This window comes from Oncorhynchus gorbuscha, linkage group LG18 (genome assembly GCF_021184085.1).
Source record: "Oncorhynchus gorbuscha isolate QuinsamMale2020 ecotype Even-year linkage group LG18, OgorEven_v1.0, whole genome shotgun sequence".
In the NCBI taxonomy this organism is placed as follows: Eukaryota; Metazoa; Chordata; class Actinopteri; order Salmoniformes; family Salmonidae; genus Oncorhynchus; species Oncorhynchus gorbuscha.
The window spans coordinates 75,990,085-76,013,209 of NC_060190.1; the positions used below are offsets into that span (position 1 = coordinate 75,990,085).

At 44.4% G+C, this 23,125-nt stretch overlaps 1 protein-coding gene across 3 annotated transcripts in view; it reads right to left on the reverse strand.

The window, feature by feature from the left end:
• Positions 1–23,125, reverse strand: part of LOC124003805 (glutamate receptor-interacting protein 2-like) — a 251,701-nt gene that overhangs the window by 21,148 nt on the left and 207,428 nt on the right. For all 3 annotated transcript variants that reach the window (XM_046312392.1, XM_046312390.1, XM_046312389.1), the window contains one exon: positions 964–1,081. In XM_046312392.1, the coding sequence (XP_046168348.1) occupies positions 964–1,081 (118 nt within the window). The remainder of the gene's footprint in view (positions 1–963; positions 1,082–23,125) is intronic.

Consider the following 23,125-nt stretch of genomic DNA (forward strand, 5'->3'; position numbering starts at 1 on the left):
GTATAGTATAGTAGAGAGTAGAGTAGAGTAGGGTAGAGTATAGTATAGTATAGTATAGTATGGTATAGTGTAGTAGAGTATAGTATAGTATAGTGGAGTAGAGTATATCAGAGTAGAGGGAATAGTAGAGTATAGTAGAGTATATTATAGTAGAGTAGAGTATAGTAAAGTAGAGTATAGTATAGTAGAGAAGAGTATAGTGTAGTATAGTAGAGTAGAGTAAAGTATAGTATAGTAGAGTATATTAGAGTAGAGTATGGTAGAGTAGAGTAGAGTATATTAGAGTAGAGGAAATAGTAGAGTATAGTAGAGTAGAGTATAGCATAGTATAGTAAAGTATAGCAGAGTATAGTAGAGTATAGTAGAGTACAGGAGCAACAATAGATGCTATGCTAACTGATATATAAAGCAACAATAGATGCTATGCTAACTGATATATAAAGCAACAATAGATGCTATGCTAACTGATATATAAAGCATCAATAGATGCTATGCTAACTGATATATAAAGCAACAATAGATGCTATGCTAACTGATATATAAAGCAACAATAGATGCTATGCTAACTGATATATAAAGCATCAATATATGCTATGCTAACTGATATATAAAACAACCATAGATGCTATGCTAACTGATATATAAAGTAACAATAGATGCTATGCTAACTGATATATAAAGCAACAATAGACTCTATGCTAACTGATATATAAAGTAACAATAGACTCTATGCTAACCGGACGACGCTGGGCCAACTGTGCGCCGCCCTATGGGACTCGATGTCACGACCGGCTTTGACCGGGATCGAGCCCAAGGCTGTCGTAACGCATCAACACTGCGATGCAGTGCCTTAGACGGAGGTCAAATCTACCATTTTCAACCTGTATTACGGGATGACAGGGGCTGTGAGTGTAAAGGACTGCTTGCCTTTATTTTTAACCAGATAAGTTAAAGGTAGTATACCTCTATCTCTCTGAGGAGCTCAGACTGTCCACAGGTCTCCAGGTCTTCCAGTGCCTGACACCAGAAACTGTCCTCGTGGTCGAGCATGATGGCGTCACTGTGAGGCTGGCTGGTGTATCTGTATCAACAACCACAGGAAAGTACAGGTGTTAGATGTTGCATGCTGGATGAACAGTACATCACGATGCCATCACTAGGAGGGGTGGCAGGGTAGCCTAGTGGTTAGAGTGTTGGACCAGTAACCGGAAGGGTTCAAGTTCAAACCCCCGAGCTGACAAGGTACAAATCTGTCGTTCTGCCCCTGAACAGGCAGTTAACCCACTGTTCCTAGGCCGTCATTGAAAATAAGAATTTGTTCTTAACTGACTTGCCTAAATAAAGGTACAATTTAAAAAATGAGGCTGGCTGGTGTATTGTTCAGTGTGTGTTTATTAGGAGCCCTAATTTGATTTTTTTCAGAGGCTGCAGCTACTCTTCCCGGGGTCCACAAAAAAACACAAAACATGACAAGAAACAAAGAAAAAACACTGATAAGACAAGGACAGTCACACACATTTAAAATACAACTATATACCAACAATACAAACAAAAAAGAAGGTGATGTGTGAGTGAACAACGATGAGTGTGTAACTGTGGCAACACAATAAAGAATCAGAATACATGTTAAAATTAGCTGTACATGAAGCTGCCATTGGCCCCCACACAGCTCAACAATAGTCATTTAACAACAGCTGATGTTACGACAAAACAACATGTGCAAGTTATTTTATTCTGGTGAGACAGAAGCGAAGAGGGGAGGGAATGAGGAGAGGAGAGTTGTGTATAGTACAGTATGTATGAGAGGAGAGCAGTACATGAAACCCTTCAGTATGTATGAGAGGAGAGCAGTACATGAAACCCTACAGTATGTATGAGAGGAGAGCAGTACATGAAACCCTACAGGCAAATAAACACACACCCTGGTGGAAGAGCAGTTCATAGCTGTGACACTGAACACCTGAGTCGAGAGAGAGAACAGCGAGAGGAGAGAGACAGCAGAGAGAGAGACAGAGAGAGAGGAAGAGAAAGAGACAGAGAGAGAGAGAACAGCGAGAGGTGGGACAGCAGAGAGAGAGAGAGAGAGAGAGAGAGAGAGAGAGAGAGAGAGAGAGAGAGAGAGAGAGAGAGAGAGAGAGAGAGAGAGAGAGAGAGAGAGAGAGAGAGAGAGGGAGATAACAGCGAGAGGAGAGAGACAGCAGAGAGAGAGAGAGAGAGAGAGAGAGAGAGAGAGAGAGAGAGAGAGAGAGAGAGAGAGAGAGAACAGAGAGAGACAGAAGAGAGAGAGACAGCAGAGAGAGAGAGAGAGAGAGAGAGAGAGACAGCAGAGAGAGAGAGAGACAGCAGAGAGAGACAGCAAGAAAGAGACAGAGAGAGAGAGAAGAGAGAGAGAGAGAGAGAACAGCGAGAGGAGAGAGACAGCAGAGAGAGAGAGAGAGAGAACAGCGAGAGAGAGAGACAGAGAGAGAGAGAGAGAGAGAAAGAGAGAGAGAGAGAGAGAGAGAGAGAGAGAACAGCGAGAGGAGAGAGACAGCAGAGAGAGAGAGAAAGAGAGAGAGAGGGAGAGAACAGCGAGAGGAGAGAGACAGCAGATATAGAGAGAGAGAGAGAGAGAGAGAGAGAGAGAGAGAGAGAGAGAGAGAGAGAGAGAGAGAGAGAGAGAGAGAGAGAGAGAGAGAGAGAGAGAGAGAGAGAGAGAGAGGAGAGAGACAGCAGAGACAGTGAGAGGAGAGAGAGAGAGAGAGAGAGAGAGAGAGAGAGAGAGAGAGAGAGAGAGAGAGAGAGAGAGAGAGAGAGAGAGAGAGAGAGAGAACAGCGAGAGGAGAGAGACAGCAGAGAGAGAGAGAGACCCAAAATTAAGGAAAGCCTTGACTATGTAAAGACTCAGTGAACATAGCCTTGCTATTGAGAAAGGCCGCCGTAGGCAGACATGGCTCTCAAGAGAAGACAGGCTATGTGCTCACTGCCCACAAAAGGAGGTGGAAACTGAGCTGCACTTCCTAACCTCCTGCCCAATGTATGACCATATTAGAGAGACATATTTCCCTCAGATTACACAGATCCACAAAGAATTCGAAAACAAATCCAATTTTGATAAACTCCCAAATCTACTGGGTGAAATTCCACAGTGTGCCATCACAGCAGCAAGATTTGTGACCTGTTGCAACGAGAAAAGGGCAACCAGTGAAGAACAAACACCATTGTGAATACAACCCATATTTATGCTTCTTTATTTTATCTTGTGTCCTTTAACCATTTGTACATTGTTAAAACACTGTATATATATAATATGACATTTATAATGTCTTTATTGTTTTGAAACTTCTGTATGTGTAATGTTTACTGTTAATTTGTATTGTTTATTTAACTTTATATATTCACTTTATATATTATCTACCTCACTTGCTTTGGCAATGTTAACACATGATTCCCATGCCAATAAAGCCCCTTGAATTGAATTGAATTGAAGAGAGAGAGAGAGAGAGAGAGAGAGAGAGAGAGAGAGAGAGAGAGAGAGAGAGAGAGAGAGAGAGAGAGAGAGCAGAGAGAGAGAGAGACAGAGAGAGAGAGAGAACAGCGAGGAGAGAGAGAGAGAGAGAGAGAGAGGGAGAGACAGTAGAGAGAGAGAGAGAGAGTGGGAGCGAGAAAGAGAAGACAAGAGAACAGAGGGAGAGCGGGAGAGAGACAAAGAGATGTACAGAGACAAGAGACAGACAGTGCAGACAGGGAAAACAAGGCTAAGAGGTATGAAATTAAATTGTATAAAAAATAATGACAGGCTTTCACTCTTCACTATTTTGTATGTTTTAATGGCTCAAATCAATGCATTCCAGATTAGAAAAAAAGAAGAAAAAGCTTAGAAAAATATAGTACAAATACGGGTGTGTTCGTAAATTCGCTCTGGCTATCTACTCTAATTTCAGAGCACTCTCGTCTGAGTGTGCCAGAGCGCAGAATAACTGATTCATTTACTAACACCCATTTTATATGGCAGTAAACCCTCAACACCCATTGAATATGGCAGTAAAAGTCGGCAAAAAAAGCTAGTTTAAATGGTTGCCAGCAGCACAGTTACAGTCACCAACGTTCTGGATAACATGAAAACAGCCTAACCAGCTCTACTAGGGGGAGTAAAATGGTCAGAGAATTTGTTTCTGGAGCTAGCAAGCTAGGTAACATTAGCCAGTTAGCTTGGGTGCTTGACTGCCATTGTGAGGCCAGAACGCTCGGATGAATCCTACTCCTCGGCCAGAGCATCCAGTGTGCGCTCTGAACGCTCCGAGAGCAAAACGCTCTGAATTTGACAAATGCCCAGAGGGGACTCTGAATGCACTCTGGCACTCCAGATTGAATTGCGAACACACCCCGAGTTAGCGGATAAGTGGATTGATACAGGTTATTACAAGAAGCCATGCTGTCAGTTTGATTCAAGATGGCAGGACTGAAACATGTTGGAGGATAAGGAAGCAATACGTTCAATATCTCCTCCTGGTTCTCTTCCTGGTTCTCTTCCTGGTTCTCCTCCCGGTTCTCCTCCTGGTTCTCTTCCTGGTTCTCTTCCTGGTTCTCTTTCTGGTTTTCCTCCTGGTTCTCTTCCTGGTTTTCCTCCTGGTTCTCTTCCTGGTTCTCTTCCTGGTTTTCCTCCTGGTTCTCCTCCTGGTTCTCTTCCTGGTTTTCCTCCTGGTTCTACAATAATATTATTATTAGTATTTCATACTCAGTGGCCTTGTGGTTAGAGTGTCCTCCCCGAGACTTACCATGAGCTCATGATTACCATTAGCTCATCACTACAGTTTGCTCATCATTACCATTAGCTCATCCTTACCATTAGCTCATCGTTACCATTAGCTCAACATTACCATTAGCTCATCACGACCATTAGCTCATCGTTACCATTAGCTCATCGTTACCATTAGCTCATCATTACCATTAGCTCATCACGACCATTAGCTCATCGTTACCATTAGCTCATCGTTACCATTAGCTCATCATTACCATTAGCTCATCACAACCATTAGCTCATCGTTACCATTAGCTCATCGTTACCATTAGCTCATCATTACCATTAGCTCATCACGACCATTAGCTCATCGTTACCATTAGCTCATCATTACCATTAGCTCATCGGTACCATTAGCTCATCACTACCATTTGCTCATCGTTACCATTAGCTCATCACTACCATTAGCTCATCGGTACCATTAGCTCATCATTACCATTTGCTCATCGTTACCATTAGCTCATCACTACCATTAGCTCATCGTTACCATTAGCTCCTCGTTGCCATTAGCTCACTACCATTAGCTCATCACTACAATTAGCTCATCACTACCATTAGCTCATCATTACCATTAGCTCATCTTTACATTAGCTCATCGTTACCATTAGCTTTTCACTACCATTAGCTCATAGTTACCATTAGCTCATCGTTACTATTAGCTCATCACTACCATTAGCTCATCATTACCATTAGCTGATCACTACCATTAGCTCATCGTTACCATTCGCTCATCGTTATTAGCTTATCTCGGCAGGGTAGCCTAGTGGTTAGAGCATTGGACTAGTTACCGAAAAGTTGCAAGTTCAAATCCCCGAGCTGACAAGGTACAAAATCTGTCATTCTGCCCCTGAACAGGCAGTTAACCCACTGTTCCTAGGCCATCATTGAAAATAAGAATTTGTTCTTAACTGACTTGCCTAGTAAAATAAAGGTAAAATCAAAAATAAATAAAAATCTCTACAATTAGCTCATTGTTACCATTAGCTCATCGTTATTGGCTCATCGTTACCATTAGCTCATCGTTACCATTAGCTCATCACTACCATTAGCTCATCATTACCATTAACTCATCACTACAGTTAGCTCATCGTTACCATTAGCTCATCGTTACCATTAGCTCATCGTTACCATTAGCTCATCGTTACCATTAGCTCATCATTACCATTAGCGTCCATGTAGCAGCTAACATAGCAGCCGTCGTAATATTAGTTGAACGTTGTTGGTACTGACAAGAGAAAGTAAATTGAGGCATGAATGGAGGAAAAGGAAACACAATGATGAACACAGAACAAAATGTGTGGGATGACTGAAGTGAATCTGTGACACGAGGGTTATATAATTCAACAACATATTATATAACACTGACTGAATCACAGGCATCATGTGTGACAGTTGAAGAGTGCTCACTGGCAGTCACAGGTCCAGGCAGAACCACAGCAGGCTGCTGAGGGGAGGACGGCTCACAATAATGACTGGAACGGAGCCAGTGGAATGGAATCAAACACGTGGAAACCAGGTGTTTGATGTGTTCCATACCATTCCATTTACTCCGTTCCAAACATTATTATGAGCTGATTAATGTGGTGGAAACATTTGTATAAAAGACAGAACATACAGAGCTCCGTATACGTTTGTGTAAATATATTAAATATGAATGTATATGATGCAATATTAGGTAGGTACCTTTATGATTTCTCTTAACCTGATTGAGATAAATTCCTTTGGTTCTTAGTGTAGTTTTTAGCTCCAGCCTCTTGCTCATTCATTGTACTGTGGTAAGTGTGTTTGTGATAGGATAAAGGCAGGAAGTTGGGCCTTCGAGGGAAGAGGGGAGTCCTAGCTACACACGGGAGCACTATAATCTTGACACTACAGACATACAGTACAGTATATATGTCAAGTAATCTATGATCTAAGTTGATGAGAGAATGCCACGAGAAAAGGGCAACCAGTGAAGAACAAACACCATTGTAAATACAACCCATATTTATGCTTATTCATTTTATCTTGAGTCCTTTAACTATTTGTACATTGTGTATATATATATAATATGACATTTGTAATGTCTTTACTGCTTTTAAACTTCTGTATGTGTAATGTTTACTGTTAATTTTTGTTGTTTTTCACTTTATATATTCACTTTGTATGTTGTCTATCTCACTTGCTTTGGCAATGTTAACACATGTTTCCCATGCCAATAAAGCCCTTGAATTGAAATTGAATTGAAATTGAATCATTTGTTTGTTTAATATGAGAAGAATAAACCTCTTTTGTTGAAACCATCTCCCTGGATCTTATTGAATGTTTTGTCTGTTTAGGAACTTCGAACGTGGACATTATGCGTCCGAAACAATCCCGTTTTAGGTTTGGGCAGAGTGGCTATGGTCAGTTGGTAAGGAAGCCACTACTGCATTTTACGTAGCACTGTATCAGATGTGTCACGAGGGACAGTTGATGCATGAAATAAGAGCAGTTCAACTGTGCTAGCTGGTAGTTAAAGGTCCAGGTACTGGAGAAGCAGGGTAGTATAGGTTGAAATAGGCTTGTCAAGATTCCCAGAATCAAAAGGGGAAAAAGCAGGAAATCTAGATTTGTCCAATCAGGATTTTTTTTTACTTGGGAAATTTGGAAAATTTACTGTAATTTTGCAACCCTTAACCCTAACCCCTAACCCCTAACCCTAATCCTAACCCTAACCCTAACCCCTAACCCTAACCCTAATCCTAACCCTAATCCTAACCCCTAATCCTAACCCCTAACCCTTAACCCTAACCCTTAACCCTTAACCCTAATCCTAACCCCTAATCCTAACCCTTAACCCTAACCCTAACCCTAATCCTAATCCTAACCCTAGGTGGGAACATCAACCCTAACCCTAACCCCTAACCCTAACCCCTAATCTTAACCCTTAACCCCTAACCCTAACCCTAATCCTAACCCTAACCCCTACTCCTAACCCCTAATCCTAACCCTAACCCCCAACCCTAGGTGGGAACATCAACCCTTACCCTAACCCTAATCCCCAATCCTAACCCTAACCCCTAATCCTTACCCTAACCCCTAATCCTAACCCTAACCCTTACACCTAACCCCTAATCCTAACCCTAACCCCTAATCCTAACCCTAACCCCTAACCCTATGTGGGAACATCAACGCTAACCCTAATCCCTAACCCTAACCCTAACCCCTAATCCTAACCCTTAACTCTAACCCTATGTGGGAATATCAACCTTTACCCTAACCCTAACCCTAACCCCTAACCCCTAATCCTAACCCTAACCCCTAACCCTAATCCTAACCCCTAACACTAACCATAACCCCTAACCCTAACCCCTAATCCTAACCCTAGGTGGGAATAATAATCAACCATTTAGCAGACGCTTATCCAAAGCGACTAAGTCATGTGTGCATACAAACCCCCCAACCCCCAATCCTAACCCTGAAAGAAGGACCCTTACCCTAACCCAAACCCCTAACCCCCCAATCCTAACCCTAAACCCTAATCCTAACCCCTAACCCCTAATCCTAACCCCTAATCCTAACCCCTAATCCTAACCCTTAACCCTAACCCCTAATCCTAACCCCTAATACTAACCCTAACCCCTAATCCTAACCCATAATCCTAACCCTAACCCCTAACCCTAGGTGGGAACATCAACCCTAACCCTAATCCTAACCCTAACCCCTAATCCTAACCCTAACCCCTAATCCTAACCCTAACCCCTAACCCTAGGTGGGAACATCAACCCTAACCCTAACCCCTAATCCTAACCTAACCCCTAACCCTAACCCCTAATCCTAACTCCTAACCCTAACCCCCCCTAATCCTAACTCCTAACCCTAACCCCTAATCCTAATCCTAACCCTAACCCCTAAATACATTTAACATGCTACTTACATACTACTCACATACCACTAACTAACATACTACTAACTCACTAACATGCTACTAACTCACTAACATGCTACAAACTCACTAACATGCTACTTACATACTACTCACATACCACTAACTAACATACCACTAACTAACATACTACTAACTCACTAACATGTTATTCACATACTACTAACTCACTAACATGTTACTCACATACTACTAACTAACATGCTACTCACATACTACTAGCATACCACTAACATGCTACTTACATATTACTCACATGCTACTAGTATACACTAACATACAACTTACATATTACTCACATGCTACTAGCATACCACTATCATGCTGCTAACATACCACTAACATACTACTCACATGCTACTAACATACCATTAATATACTACTAACATACCGCTCACATACCGCTCACATACCACTCACATACCACTCACATACCACTCACATACCACTCACATACCACTCACATACCACTCACATACCACTCACATACTACTCACATACTACTCACACACTACTCACATACTACTCACATACTACTCACATACTACTCACATACCACTCACATACCACTCACATACCACTCACATACTACTCACATACTACTCACATACTACTCACATACTACTCACATACTACTCAAATACCTTTAGCATACTACTCCCATACTACAAACTAACATCATATTTACATACTACTAAATAAAACTATTAACATACGACTCACATACATTTAACATGCTACTTACATACTACTCACATACCACTAACTAACATACTACTAACTCACTAACATGCTACTAACTCACTAACATGCTACTAACTCACTAACATGCTACTTACATACTACTCACATACCACTAACTAACATACTACTAACTCAGTAACATGCTACTAACATACTACTAACTCACTAACATGCTACTAACTCACTAACATGCTACTTACATACTACTAACTCACTAACATGCTACTAACTCACTAACATGCTACTTACATACCACTCACATACCACTAACTAACATACTACTAACTCACTAACATGCTACCAACTCACTAACATGCTACTTACATACTACTAACTCACTAACATGCTACTTACATACTACTAACTCACTAACATGCTACTAACTCACTAACATGCTACTTACATACTACTCACATACCACTAACTAACATACTACTAACTCACTAACATGCTACTAACTCACTAACATGCTACTTACATACTACTAACTCACTAACATTCTACTTACATACTACTAACTCACTAACATGCTACTAACTCACTAACATGCTACTTACATACTACTCACATACCACTAACTAACATACTACTAACTCACTAACATGCTACTAACTCACTAACATGCTACTTACATACTACTAACTCACTAACATGCTACTTACATACTACTAACTCACTAACATGATACTAACTCACTAACATACCACTCACATACATTTAACATGCTACTTACATACTACTCACATACCATTAACTAACATACTACTAACTCACTAACATGCTACTAACTCACTAACATGCTACTAACTCACTAACGTGCTACTTACATACTACTCACATACCACTAACTAACATACTACTAACTCACTAACATGCTACTCACAATAAGCACTTCTCAACGGCTGGCCATGCCTTCCGCCTGGCTACTCCAGCCTCGGCCAACAGCTCCCCCCCCCGCAGCTCCTCGCCCAAGCCTCTCCAGGTTCTCCTTTACCCAAATCCAGATAGCAGATGTTCTGAAAGAGCTGCAAAACCTGGACCCGTACAAATCAGCTGGGCTTGACAATCTGGACCCTCTATTTCTGAAACTATCTGCCGCCATTGTCGCAACCCCTATTACCAGCCTGTTCAACCTCTCTTTCATATTGTCTGAGATTCCCAAGGATTGGAAAGCTGCCGCAGTCATCCCCCTCTTCAAAGGGGGAGACTCCCTGGACCCAAACTGTTATAGACCTATATCCATCCTGCCCTGCCTATCTAAGGTCTTCGAAAGCCAAGTCAACAAACAGGTCACTGACCATCTCGAATCCCACCGTACCTTCTCCGCTGTGCAATCTGGTTTCCGAGCCGGTCACGGGTGCACCTCAGCCACACTCAAGGTACTAAACAATATCATAACCGCCATCGATAAAAGACAGTACTGTGCAGCCGTCTTCATCGACCTCGCCAAGGCTTTCGACTCTGTCAATCACCATATTATTATCGGCAGACTCAATAGCCTCGGTTTTTCGGATGACTGCCTTGCCTGGTTCACCAATTACTTTGCAGACAGAGTTCAGTGTGTCAAATCGGAGGGCATGCTGTCCGGTCCTCTGGCAGTCTCTATGGGGGTGCCACAGGGTTCAATTCTCGGGCCGACTCTTTTCTCTGTATATATCAATGATGTTGCTCTTGTTGCGGGCGATTCCCTGATCCACCTCTACGCAGACGACACCATTCTATATACTTTCGGCCCGTCATTGGACACTGTGCTATCTAACCTCCAAACGAGCTTCAATGCCATACAGCACTCCTTCCGTGGCCTCTAACTGCTCTTAAACGCGAGTAAAACCAAATGCATGCTTTTCAACCGATCGCTGCCTGCACCCGCATGCCCGACTAGCATCACCACCCTGGATGGTTCCGACCTTGAATATGTGGACATCTATAAGTACCTAGGTGTCTGGCTAGACTGCAAACTCTCAAGAGTCGGCTTTCTATTCCGCAACAAAGCCTCCTTCACTCACGCCGCCAAGCTTACCCTAGTAAAACTGACTATCCTACCGATCCTCGACTTCGGCGATGTCATCTACAAAATGGCTTCCAACACTCTACTCAGCAAACTGGATGCAGTCTATCACAGTGCCATCCGTTTTGTCACTAAAGCACCTTATACCACCCACCACTGCGACTTGTATGCTCTAGTCGGCTGGCCCTCACTACATATTCGTCGCCAGACCCACTGGCTCCAGGTCATCTACAAGTCCATGCTAGGTAAAGCTCCGCCTTATCTCAGTTCACTGGTCACGATGGCAACACCCATCCGTAGCACGCGCTCCAGCAGGTGTATCTCACTGATCATCCCTAAAGCCAACACCTCATTTGGCTGCCTTTCGTTCCAGTACTCTGCTGCCTGTGACTGGAACGAACTGCAAAAATTGCTGAAGTTGGAGACTTTTATCTCCCTCACCAACTTCAAACATCAGCTATCCGAGCAGCTAACCGATCGCTGCAGCTGTACATAGCCTATTGGTAAATAGCCCACCCATTTTCACCTACCTCATTCCCATACTGTTTTAATACTGTTTTTTATTTATTTACTTTTCTGCTCTTTTGCACACCAATATCTCTACCTGTACATGACCATCTGATCATTTATCACTCCAGTGTTAATCTGCAAAATTGTAATTATTCGCCTACCTCCTCATGCCTTTTGCACACATTGTATATAGACTGCCCATTTTTTTCTACTGCGTTATTGACTTGTTAATTGTTTACTCCATGTGTAATTCTGTGTTGTCTGTTCACACTGCTATGCTTTATTTTGGCCAGGTCGCAGTTGCAAATGAGAACTTGTTCTCAACTAGCCTACCTGGTTAAATAAAGAATAAATATAATAATTCAAATAAAAAATAAATAAAACATACTACTAACTCACTAACATGCTACTGTAACAGTATAATTTTAAACCGTCCCCTCGCCCATACCCGGGCGCGAACCAGGGACCTTCTGCACACAACGACAACAGTCACCCTCGAAGCATCGTTACCCATCGCTCCACAAAAGCCACGGCCCTTGCAGAGCAAGGGGAATTACTACTTCAAGGTCTCAGAGCAAGTGACGTAATCGATTGAAACGCTATTTAGCGCACACCGCTAACTAAGCTAGCCGTTTCACATCCGTTACACTACACACATACCACTAACATACTACTTACATACTACTAACATACTACCTACATACTTCTAGCATACCACTAACATGCTACTAACATACCACTAACATACTACTTAGAATGCATGCCAACAGATTACAGACAAAGTAGTACACTAGAGTAGATATGGGGCCGGAGCCTTAGAGGTAGTGCTAAGGGGAGGCTGACCCTCCTAAATCACACACTCCACCACTGATTTAGTGGTGATGACATCACAAGCACTCTCTGAGGCACTGCACACAAGGCTAAAAGCAAGAAACTATATCAGGCCGACCCAGGGGTGAAAGAAAGGTGGTACAATCCGATACGGCTTCCCAGCAAAAATAAATAGTGGGGGTACGCCGTACCAGTAAAACGTGAGCCAATCAAAATCAATGACTAAAAAAAAAAACTATAAGCTAATACACCATTATTTATGTCAGCCGCATGAAACATCAGGGACGTATGGGTCGCTCCAAAATGCGTCGTAGTTTCGTGGGTGATTGTTCCTTTCGCTGTGTTTGTTGTCACAAGATAGGCTGTATAGGTTTTCACGGTCCGTTTGTTGTTTTGAAGATTTAAGTTATTTCATGTATCGTTCATTTTCCATTTAAGAACATGAGTAACCACCACGCTGCCTTTTGGTCCGCTTCTCCTTCTACAGACGAACGTCGTTACACCCAATTAGCTTACTCCTGTCTATACATACATACATAAATAACATCAAAATAGGCTAGTACACCAGAAAGAAAGATTTGTGGAATAAAGATTAATTTGTTGAAGCTGTGGATTGTTTTAAATCACGTAGGCTACAGACGGAAGGACCCGCTACTTCGGCGGCCAAATGCCAAATAGATGATATTTGAAAGCTTAGCTTCCCCTAGCCTTAACTAGCCAGAAGCTAGCCAGGAGCTAGCCAGAAGCTAATCAGAAGCTAGTTCAGAAGCTAGTTAGCTTCTTTACTGGCAAATTGTTAGTATTCAGCTAACCACGGTTTGTGGTTATCAGCTATCCTTTAGCTCGAAAATCTATCACCAGTTTTGTACGGCGCAGCGCAGCGCGGCTCGGAACGGAACATACCGGACCAATTTTTCTCTGCATGTCCTTGGATTTCAACTGCTCTCTGGACATTCATTCCCGGATCTCACAGCTAGCCAGCTGCTATCCGTGTGTCTATCTACTCTCGTCGATTCCGGAGCAAACATCAATTACTCCGGAGCTAGCCAGCTCCGTCAATCACTCCTGGGCTGCAGTCACCTATCCGGACCCGTTTTACTGCCTACGCGGAGCCCCACCGGGCCTTCACAACTGGACTGCCGACGTTATCTACCCGAAGGAGATCCGGCTGGCTCCTCCGTCGCGACGTTACCTGAACGCCCATCTGCGACCTGCTAACCATTAGCTCTTACCGGCTGCTCTCAGAATAGACAATCGGACAATTTATTTATTTTTATTATTATTATGTTTCTTCTTGGGCCTCTATAACTATATCTATTGTTTTTTTTTTTTGTTGTTGTGTGATTTGGACTAATCCCCTCTACCACACGGAACCCCACTAATCTACTGACGGAACGCAAGAGGTGGCTAACAACAGACCTCCATCCTATGCTAGCTTGCTACCGATGTCCTGGCTAGCTGTCTAAATCGCCGTGACCCCCAAACCAACCTCTCCACTCACTGGCCCCTTTTGATCACTCGACTAAGGATGCCTCTCCTTAATGTCAATATGTCTTGTCCATTGCTGTTCTGGTTAGTGTTTATTGGCTTATTTCACTGTAGAGCCTCTAGTCCTGCTCACTATACCTTATCCAATTTATTAGTTCCACCACCCACACATGCAATGACATCTCCTGGTTTCAATTATGTTTCTAGAGACAATATCTCTCTCTTCATAACTCAATACCTAGGTTTACCTCCACTGTATTCACATCCTACCATACCTTTGTCTGTACATTATACCTTGATGCTATTTTATCGCCCCCAGAAACCTCCTTTTACTCTCTGTTCCAGATGTTCTAGACGACCAATTCTTATTGCTTTTAGCCGTACCCTTATTCTTCTCCTCCTATGTTCCTCTGGCGATGTAGAGGTGAATCCAGGCCCTGCAGTGCCTAGCTCCATTCCTATTCCCCAGGCGCTCTCTTTTGATGACTTCTGTAACCGTAATAGCCTTGGTTTCATGCATGTTAACATTAGAAGCCTCCTCCATAAGTTTGTTCTATTCACTGCTTTAGCACACTCTGCCAACCCGGATGTTCTAGCTGTGTCTGAATCCTGGCTTAGGAAGACCACCAAAAATTATGAAATTTTAATTCCAAACTACAACATTTTCAGACAAGATAGAACTTCCAAAGGGGGCGGTGTTGCAATCTACTGCAAATATAGCCTGCAGGGTTCTGTCCTACTATCCAGGCCTGTACCCAAACAATTTGAACTTCTACTTTTAAAAATCCACCACTCTAAAAATAAGTCTCTCACCGTTTCCGCCTGCTATAGACCACCCTCTGCCCCCAGCTGTGCTCTGGACACCATATGTGAACTGATTGCCCCCCATCTATCTTCAGAGCTCGTGCTGCTAGGCGACCTAAACTGGAACATGCTTAACACCCCAGCCATCCTACAATCTGAACTTGATGCCCTCAATCTCACACAAATTATCAATGAACCTACCAGGTACCACCCCAAAGCCTTAAACACGGGCACCCTCATAGATATCATCCTAACCAACTTCCCCTCTAAATACACATCTGCTCTCTTCAACCAAGATCTCAGCGATCACTGCCTCATTGCGTGCATCCGTAATGGGTCAGCGGTCAAACGACCTCCACTCATCACTGTAAAACGCTCCCTGAAACACTTCAGCGAGCAGTCCTTTCTAATCGACCTGGCAGGGGTATCCTGGAAGGATATTGATCTCATCCCGTCAGTAGAGAATGCCTGGATATTTTTTTTAAATGCCTTCCTAACCATCTTAAATAAACATGCCCCATTCAAGAAATTTAGAACCAGGTACAGATATAGCCCTTGGTTCTCTCCAGACCTGACTGCCCTTAACCAACACAAAAACATCCTATGGCGTTCTGCAATAGCATCGAACAGCCCCCGTGATATGCAGCTGTTCAGGGAAGCTAGAAACCGTTATACACAGGCAGTTAGAAAAGCCAAGGCTAGGTTTTTCAAGCAGAAATTTGCTTCCTGCAACACTAACTCAAAAAAGTTCTGGGACACTGTAAAGTCCATGGAGAATAAGAACACCTCCTCCCAGCTGCCCACTGCACTGAAGATAGGAAACACTGTCACCACTGATAAATCCACCATAATTGAGAATTTCAATAAGCATTTTTCTACAGCTGGCCATGCTTTCCAACTGGCTACTCCTACCCCGGTCAACAGCACTGCATCCCCAACAGCAACTCGCCCAAGCCTTCCCCATTTCTCCTTCTCCCAAATCCATTCAGCTGATGTTCTGAAAGAGCTGAAAAATCTGGACCCCTACAAATCAGCCGGGCTAGACAATCTGGACCCTTTCTTTCTAAAATTATCTGCCAAAATTGTTGCCACCCCTATTACTAGCCTGTTCAAACTCTCTTTCGTGTCGTCTGAGATTCCCAAAGATTGGAAAGCAGCTGCGGTCATCCCCCTCTTCAAAGGGGGGGACACTCTTGACCCAAACTGCTACAGACCTATATCTTTCCTACCATGCCTTTCTAAGGTCTTCGAAAGCCAAGTCAACAAACAGATTACCGACCATTTCGAATCTCACCATACCTTCTCTGCTATGCAATCTGGTTTCAGAGCTGGTCATGGGTGCACCTCAGCCACACTCAAGGTCCTAAACGATATCTTAACCGCCAACGATAAGAAACATTACTGTGCAGCCGTATTCATTGATCTGGCCAAGGCTTTCACTCTGTCAACCACCACATCCTCATCGGCAGACTCGACAGCCTTGGTTTCTCAAATGATTGCCTCGCCTGGTTCACCAACTACTTCTCTGATAGAGTTCAGTGTGTCAAATCGGAGGGTCTGCTGTCCGGACCTCTGGCAGTCTCTATGGGGGTGCCACAGGGTTCAATTCTTGGACCGACTATCTTCTCTGTATACATCAATGAGGTCGCTCTTGCTGCTGGTGAGTCCCTGATCCACCTCTACGCAGACGACACCATTCTATATACTTCCAGCCCTTCTTTGGACAGTGTGTTAACAACCCACCAGGCAAGCTTCAATGCCATACAACTCTCCTTCCGTGGCCTCCAATTGCTCTTAAATACAAGTAAAATTAAATGCATGCTCTTCAACCGATCGCTACCTGCACCTACCCGCCTGTCCAACATCACTACTCTGGACGGCTCTGACTTAGAATATGTGGACAACTACAAATACTTAGGTGTCTGGTTAGACTGTAAACTCTCCTTCCAGACCCATATCAAACATCTCCAATCCAAAGTTAAATCTAGAATTGGCTTCCTATTTCGCAACAAAGCATCCTTCACTCATGCTGCCAAACATACCCTTGTAAAACTGACCATCCTACCAATTCTCGACTTTGGCGATGTCATTTACAAAATAGCCTCCAATACCCTACTCAACAAATTAGATGCAGTCTATCACAGTGCAATCCATTTTGTCACCAAAGCCCCATATACTACCCACCATTGCGACCTGTACACTCTCGTTGGCTGGCCCACGCATCATACTCGTCGCCAAACCCACTGGCTCCATGTCATCTACAAGACCCTGCTAGGTAAAGTCCCCCCTTATCTCAGCTCGCTGGTCACCATAGCATCTCCCACCTGTAGCACACGCTCCAGCAGGTATATCTCTCTAGTCACCCCCAAAACCAATTCTTTCTTTGGCCGCCTCTCCTTCCAGTTCTCTGCTGCCAATGACTGGAACGAACTACAAAAATCTCTGAAACTGGAAACACTTATCTCCCTCACTAGCTTTAAGCACCAACTGTCAGAGCATCTTACAGATTACTGCACCTACCTAAACCCTATAATTTAGCCCAAACAACTACCTCTTTCCCAACTGTATTTAATTCATTAATTTATTTTGCTCCTTTGCACCCCATTATTTTTATTTCTACTTTGCACATTCTTCCATTGCAAAACTACAATTCCAGTGTTTTACTTGCTATACTGTATTTACTTTGCCACCATGGCCTTTTTTGCCTTTACCTCCCTTCTCACCTAATTTGCTCACATTGTATATAGACTTGTTTATACTGTATTATTGACTGTATGTTGTGTCGTTGTATCTGTCGAACTGCTTTGCTTTATCTTGGCCAGGTCGCAATTGTAAATGAGAACTTGTTCTCAATTTGCCTACCTGGTTGAATAAAGGTGAAATAAATAAATAAATACTTTGGCCTATCTTATTGGCCTATCTTATTAGCCTATCTTATGGGCCTATCTTATTAGCCTATCTTATGGGCCTATCTTATTAGCCTATCTTATGGGCCTATCTTATGGGCCTATCTTATTGGCCTATCTTATTAGCCTATCTTATTGGCCTATCTTATTGGCCTATCTTATTGGCCTATCTTAAAGGCACCAGCGGAGAACATTGGCCATATCTCTGGTCAGTGTACATATTCCCTGTCCTTGTCCTTTGGTCTGTACCACTTTTGTTTGTTTTTGGACAATAATTTCCTCCTCCAGGTCAGATGGACGGTCATATGGTATTTGTGTCTCCCCTTTTTGTAGGCCAATTTTATATGGATACTACAACATAGATTTTATATGGATACTACGACATAGATTTGATATGGATAATATAACATAGATTTTATAATGAAGACAGAACCTTGTAACAGTGTTCTTCGTTTGTAGAAAGAGAGGCGGACCGAAATGCAGCGTGGTGGTTACTCATGTCTTTAATGAAAGAATAGTGATACATCAATTTCAGCTGGCGCCGACTGAGATGGCCGCCTCGCTTCGCGTTCCTAGGAAACTATGCAGTTTTTTGTTTTTTTACGTGTTATTTCTTACATTAGTACCCCAGGTCATCTTAGGTTTCATTACATACAGTCGAGAAGAACTACTGAATATAAGATCAGCGTCAACTCACCATCAGTACGACCAAGAATATGTTTTCCGCGACGCAGATCCTGTGTTCTGCCTTACAAACAGGACAACGGAATGGATCGCATGCAGCGACCCAAGGAAACGACTCCGAAAAAGAGGGAAACGCGGCGGTGTTCTGGTCAGACTCCGAAAAAGGGCACATCGCGCACCACTTCCCAGTATTCTTCTTGCCAATGTCCAGTCTCTCGACAACAAGGTTGATGAAATCCGAGCAAGGGTGGCATTCCAGAGGGACATCAGAGACTGCAACGTTCTTTGCTTTACGGAGACATGGCTCACTGGGAAAACGCTATCCAGGGCGGTGCAGCCAACGGGTTTCTCCACGCATCGCGCCGACAGAAACAAACATCTCTCTGGTAAGAAGAGTGGCGGGGGCGTATGCCTCATGACTAACGGGACATGGTGTGATGAAGGAAACATACAGGAACTCAAATCCTTCTGTTCACCTGATTTAGAATTCCTCACAATCAAATGTAGACCGCATTATCTTCCAAGAGAATTCTCTTCGATTATAATCACAGCCGTATATATCCCCCCCAAGCAGACACATCGATGGCTCTGAACGAACTTTATTTAACTCTTTGCAAACTGGAAAACATTTATCCGGAGGCTGCATTCATTGTAGCTGGGGATTTTAACAAAGCCAATCTGAAAACAAGACTCCTAAATTTTATCAGCATATCGATTGCGCAACCAGGGGTGGTAAAACCTTGGATCATTGTTACTCTAACTTCCGCGATGCATATAAGGCCCTGCCCCGCCCCCTTTCGGAAAAGCTGACCACGACTCCATTTTGCTGATCCCTGCCTACAGGCAGAAATTAAAACAAGAGGCTCCCACGCTGAGGTCTGTCCAACGCTGGTCAGACCAAGCTGACTCTACACTCCAAGACTGCTTCCATCACGTGGACTGGGACATGTTTCGTATTGCGTCAGATGGGAATATTGACGAATACGCTGATTCGGTGTGCGAGTTCATTAGAACGTGCGTCGAAGATGTCGTTCCCATAGCAACGATAAAAACATTCCCTAACCAGAAACCGTGGATTGATGGCAGCATTCGCGTGAAACTGAAAGCGCGAACCACTGCTTTTAATCAGGGCAAGGTGTCTGGCAACATGACTGAATACAAACAGTGCAGCTATTCCCTCCGTAAGGCTATTAAACAAGCTAAGCGTCAGTACAGAGACAAAGTGGAATCTCAATTCAATGGCTCAGACATAAGAGGCATGTGGCAGGGTCTACAGTCAATCACGGACTACAAGATGAAATCCAGCCCAGTTACGGACCAGGATGTCTTGCTCCCAGGCAGACTAAATAACTTTTTTGCCCGCTTTGAGGACAATACAGTGCCACTGACACGGCCTGCAACGGAAACATGCGGTCTCTCCTTCACTGCAGCCGAGGTGAGTAAGACATTTAAACGTGTTAACCCTCGCAAGGCTGCAGGCCCAGACGGCATCCCCAGCCGCGCCCTCAGAGCATGCGCAGACCTGCTGGCCGGTGTGTTTACGGACATATTCAATCAATCCCTATACCAGTCTGCTGTTCCCACATGCTTCAAGAGGGCCACCATTGTTCCTGTTCCCAAGAAAGCTAAGGTAACTGAGCTAAACGACTACCGCCCCGTAGCACTCACTTCCGTCATCATGAAGTGCTTTGAGAGACTAGTCAAGGACCATATCACCTCCACCCTACCTGACACCCTAGACCCACTCCAATTTGCTTACCGCCCAAATAGGTCCACAGACGATGCAATCTCAACCACACTGCACACTGCCCTAACCCACCTGGACAAGAGGAATACCTATGTGAGAATGCTGTTCATCGACTACAGCTCGGCATTCAACACCATAGTACCCTCCAAGCTCGTCATCAAGCTCGAGACCCTGGGTCTCGACCCCGCCCTGTGCAACTGGGTACTGGACTTCCTGACGGGCCGCCCCCAGGTGGTGAGGGTAGGCAACAACATCTCCTCCCCGCTGATCCTCAACACGGGGGCCCCACAAGGGTGCGTTCTGAGCCCTCTCCTGTACTCCCTGTTCACCCACGACTGCGTGGCCACGCACGCCTCCAACTCAATCATCAAGTTTGCGGACGACACAACAGTGGTAGGCTTGATTACCAACAACGACGAGACGGCCTACAGGGAGGAGGTGAGGGCCCTCGGAGTGTGGTGTCAGGAAAATAACCTCACACTCAACGTCAACAAAACTAAGGAGATGATTGTGGACTTCAGGAAACAGCAGAGGGAACACCCCCTATCCACATCGATGGAACAGTAGTGGAGAGGGTAGCTAGTTTTAAGTTCCTCGGCATACACATCACAGACAAACTGAATTGGTCCACTCACACTGACAGCGTCGTGAAGAAGGCGCAGCAGCGCCTATTCAACCTCAGGAGGCTGAAGAAATTCGGCTTGTCACCAAAAGCACTCACAAACTTCTACAGATGCACAATCGAGAGCATCCTGGCGGGCTGTATCACCGCCTGGTACGGCAACTGCTCCGCCCTCAACCGTAAGGCTCTCCAGAGGGTAGTGAGGACTGCACAACGCATCACCGGGGGCAAACTACCTGCCCTCCAGGACACCTACACCACCCGTTGTTACAGGAAGGCCATAAAGATCATCAAGGACATCAACCACCCGAACCACTGCCTGTTCACCCCGCTATCATCCAGAAGGCGAGGTCAGTACAGGTGCATCAAAGCTGGGACCGAGAGACTGAAAAACAGCTTCTATCTCAAGGCCATCAGACTGTTAAACAGCCACCACTAACACTGAGTGGCTGCTGCCAACACACTGTCATTGACACTGACCCAACTCCAGCCATTTTAATAATGGGAATTGATGGGAAATGATGTAAATATATCACTAGCCACTTTAAACAATGCTACCTTATATAATGTTACTTACCCTACATTATTCATCTCATATGCATATGTATATACTGTACTCTACATCATCGACTGCATCCTTATGTAACACATGTATCACTAGCCACTTTAACTATGCCACTTTGTTTACTTTGTCTACACACTCATCTCATATGTATATACTGTACTCGATACCATCTACTGTATGCTGCTCTGTACCATCACTCATTCATATATCCTTATGTACATGTTCCTTATCCCCTTACACTGTGTATAAGACAGTAGTTTTGGAATTGTTAGTTAGATTACTTGTTGGTTATCACTGCATTGTCGGAACTAGAAGCACAAGCATTTCGCTACACTTGCATTAACATCTGCTAACCATGTGTATGTGACAAATAAAATTTGATTTGATTTGATTTACATGAAAATAACTGAAAGATACAAAAACAACAAGTCCCCTAAGGTGCGGACTCCCGGACGCACCTCAAAACCATAGGGAGGTTCCGGATGGGCGTCTGTCCATGGTGGCGGTTCCGGCTCGGGACGTGGACCCCACTCCATTAAAGTCATAGTTCCTCCCCTTCGCGTCCCGGGATAATCCACCCTCGCCGCCGACCATGGCCTAATAGTCCTCACCCAGAACCCCACAGAACTGAGGAGCAGCTCGTGACTGAGGGGCAGCTCGGGACTGAGGGGCAGCTCGGGACTGAGGGGCAGCTCGGGACTGAGGGCCAGCTCGGGACTGAGGGGCAGCTCGGGACTGAGGGCCAGCTCGGGACTGAGGGGAAGCCCAAGCTCGGGACTGAGGGGTAGCTCGGGACTGAGGGGAAGCCCAGTACTGAGAGGAAGCACAGTACTGAGATGAAGCCCTGGCAGGTAGTAGGCTCCAGTAAATCCTGGCTGGCTGGCGGATCTGGAAGATTCTGGTTGACTAGCAGATCTGGAAGATTCTGGTTGACTGGCAGATCTGGCAGAATCTGGTTGACTGGCAGATCTAGAAGATCATGGCTGACTGGCAGATCTAGCTGCTCTATGCAGACTGGCAGATCTGGAAGAGACTGGTTGACTGGCAGATCTGGAAGAATCTGGTTGACTGGCAGATCTAGAAGATTATGGCTGACTGGCGGATCTAGCTGCTCTATGCAGGCTGACAGCTCCTTGCAGGCTGACAGCTCCTTGCAGACTGGCAGCTCTGTGCAGACTGACAGCTCTGGCTACTTCATGCAGACTGACAGCTCTGGCTGCTTCATGCAGACTGACAGCTCTGGCTGCTTCATGCAGACTGACAGCTCTGACTGCTTCATACAGACCGACAGCTCTGGCTGCTTTATGCAGACTGACAGCTCCTTGCAGACTGACAGCTCTGGCTGCCTCATACAGACTGACAGCTCTGACTGCTCCATGCAGGCTGACAGCACCCTGCAGACTGACAGCTCCTTGCAGACTGACAGCTCCTTGCAGACTGGCAGCTCTTTGCAGACTGACAGCTCTGGCTGCTTCATGCAGACTGACAGCTCTGGCTGCTTCATGCAGACTGACAGCTCAGGCTGCTCC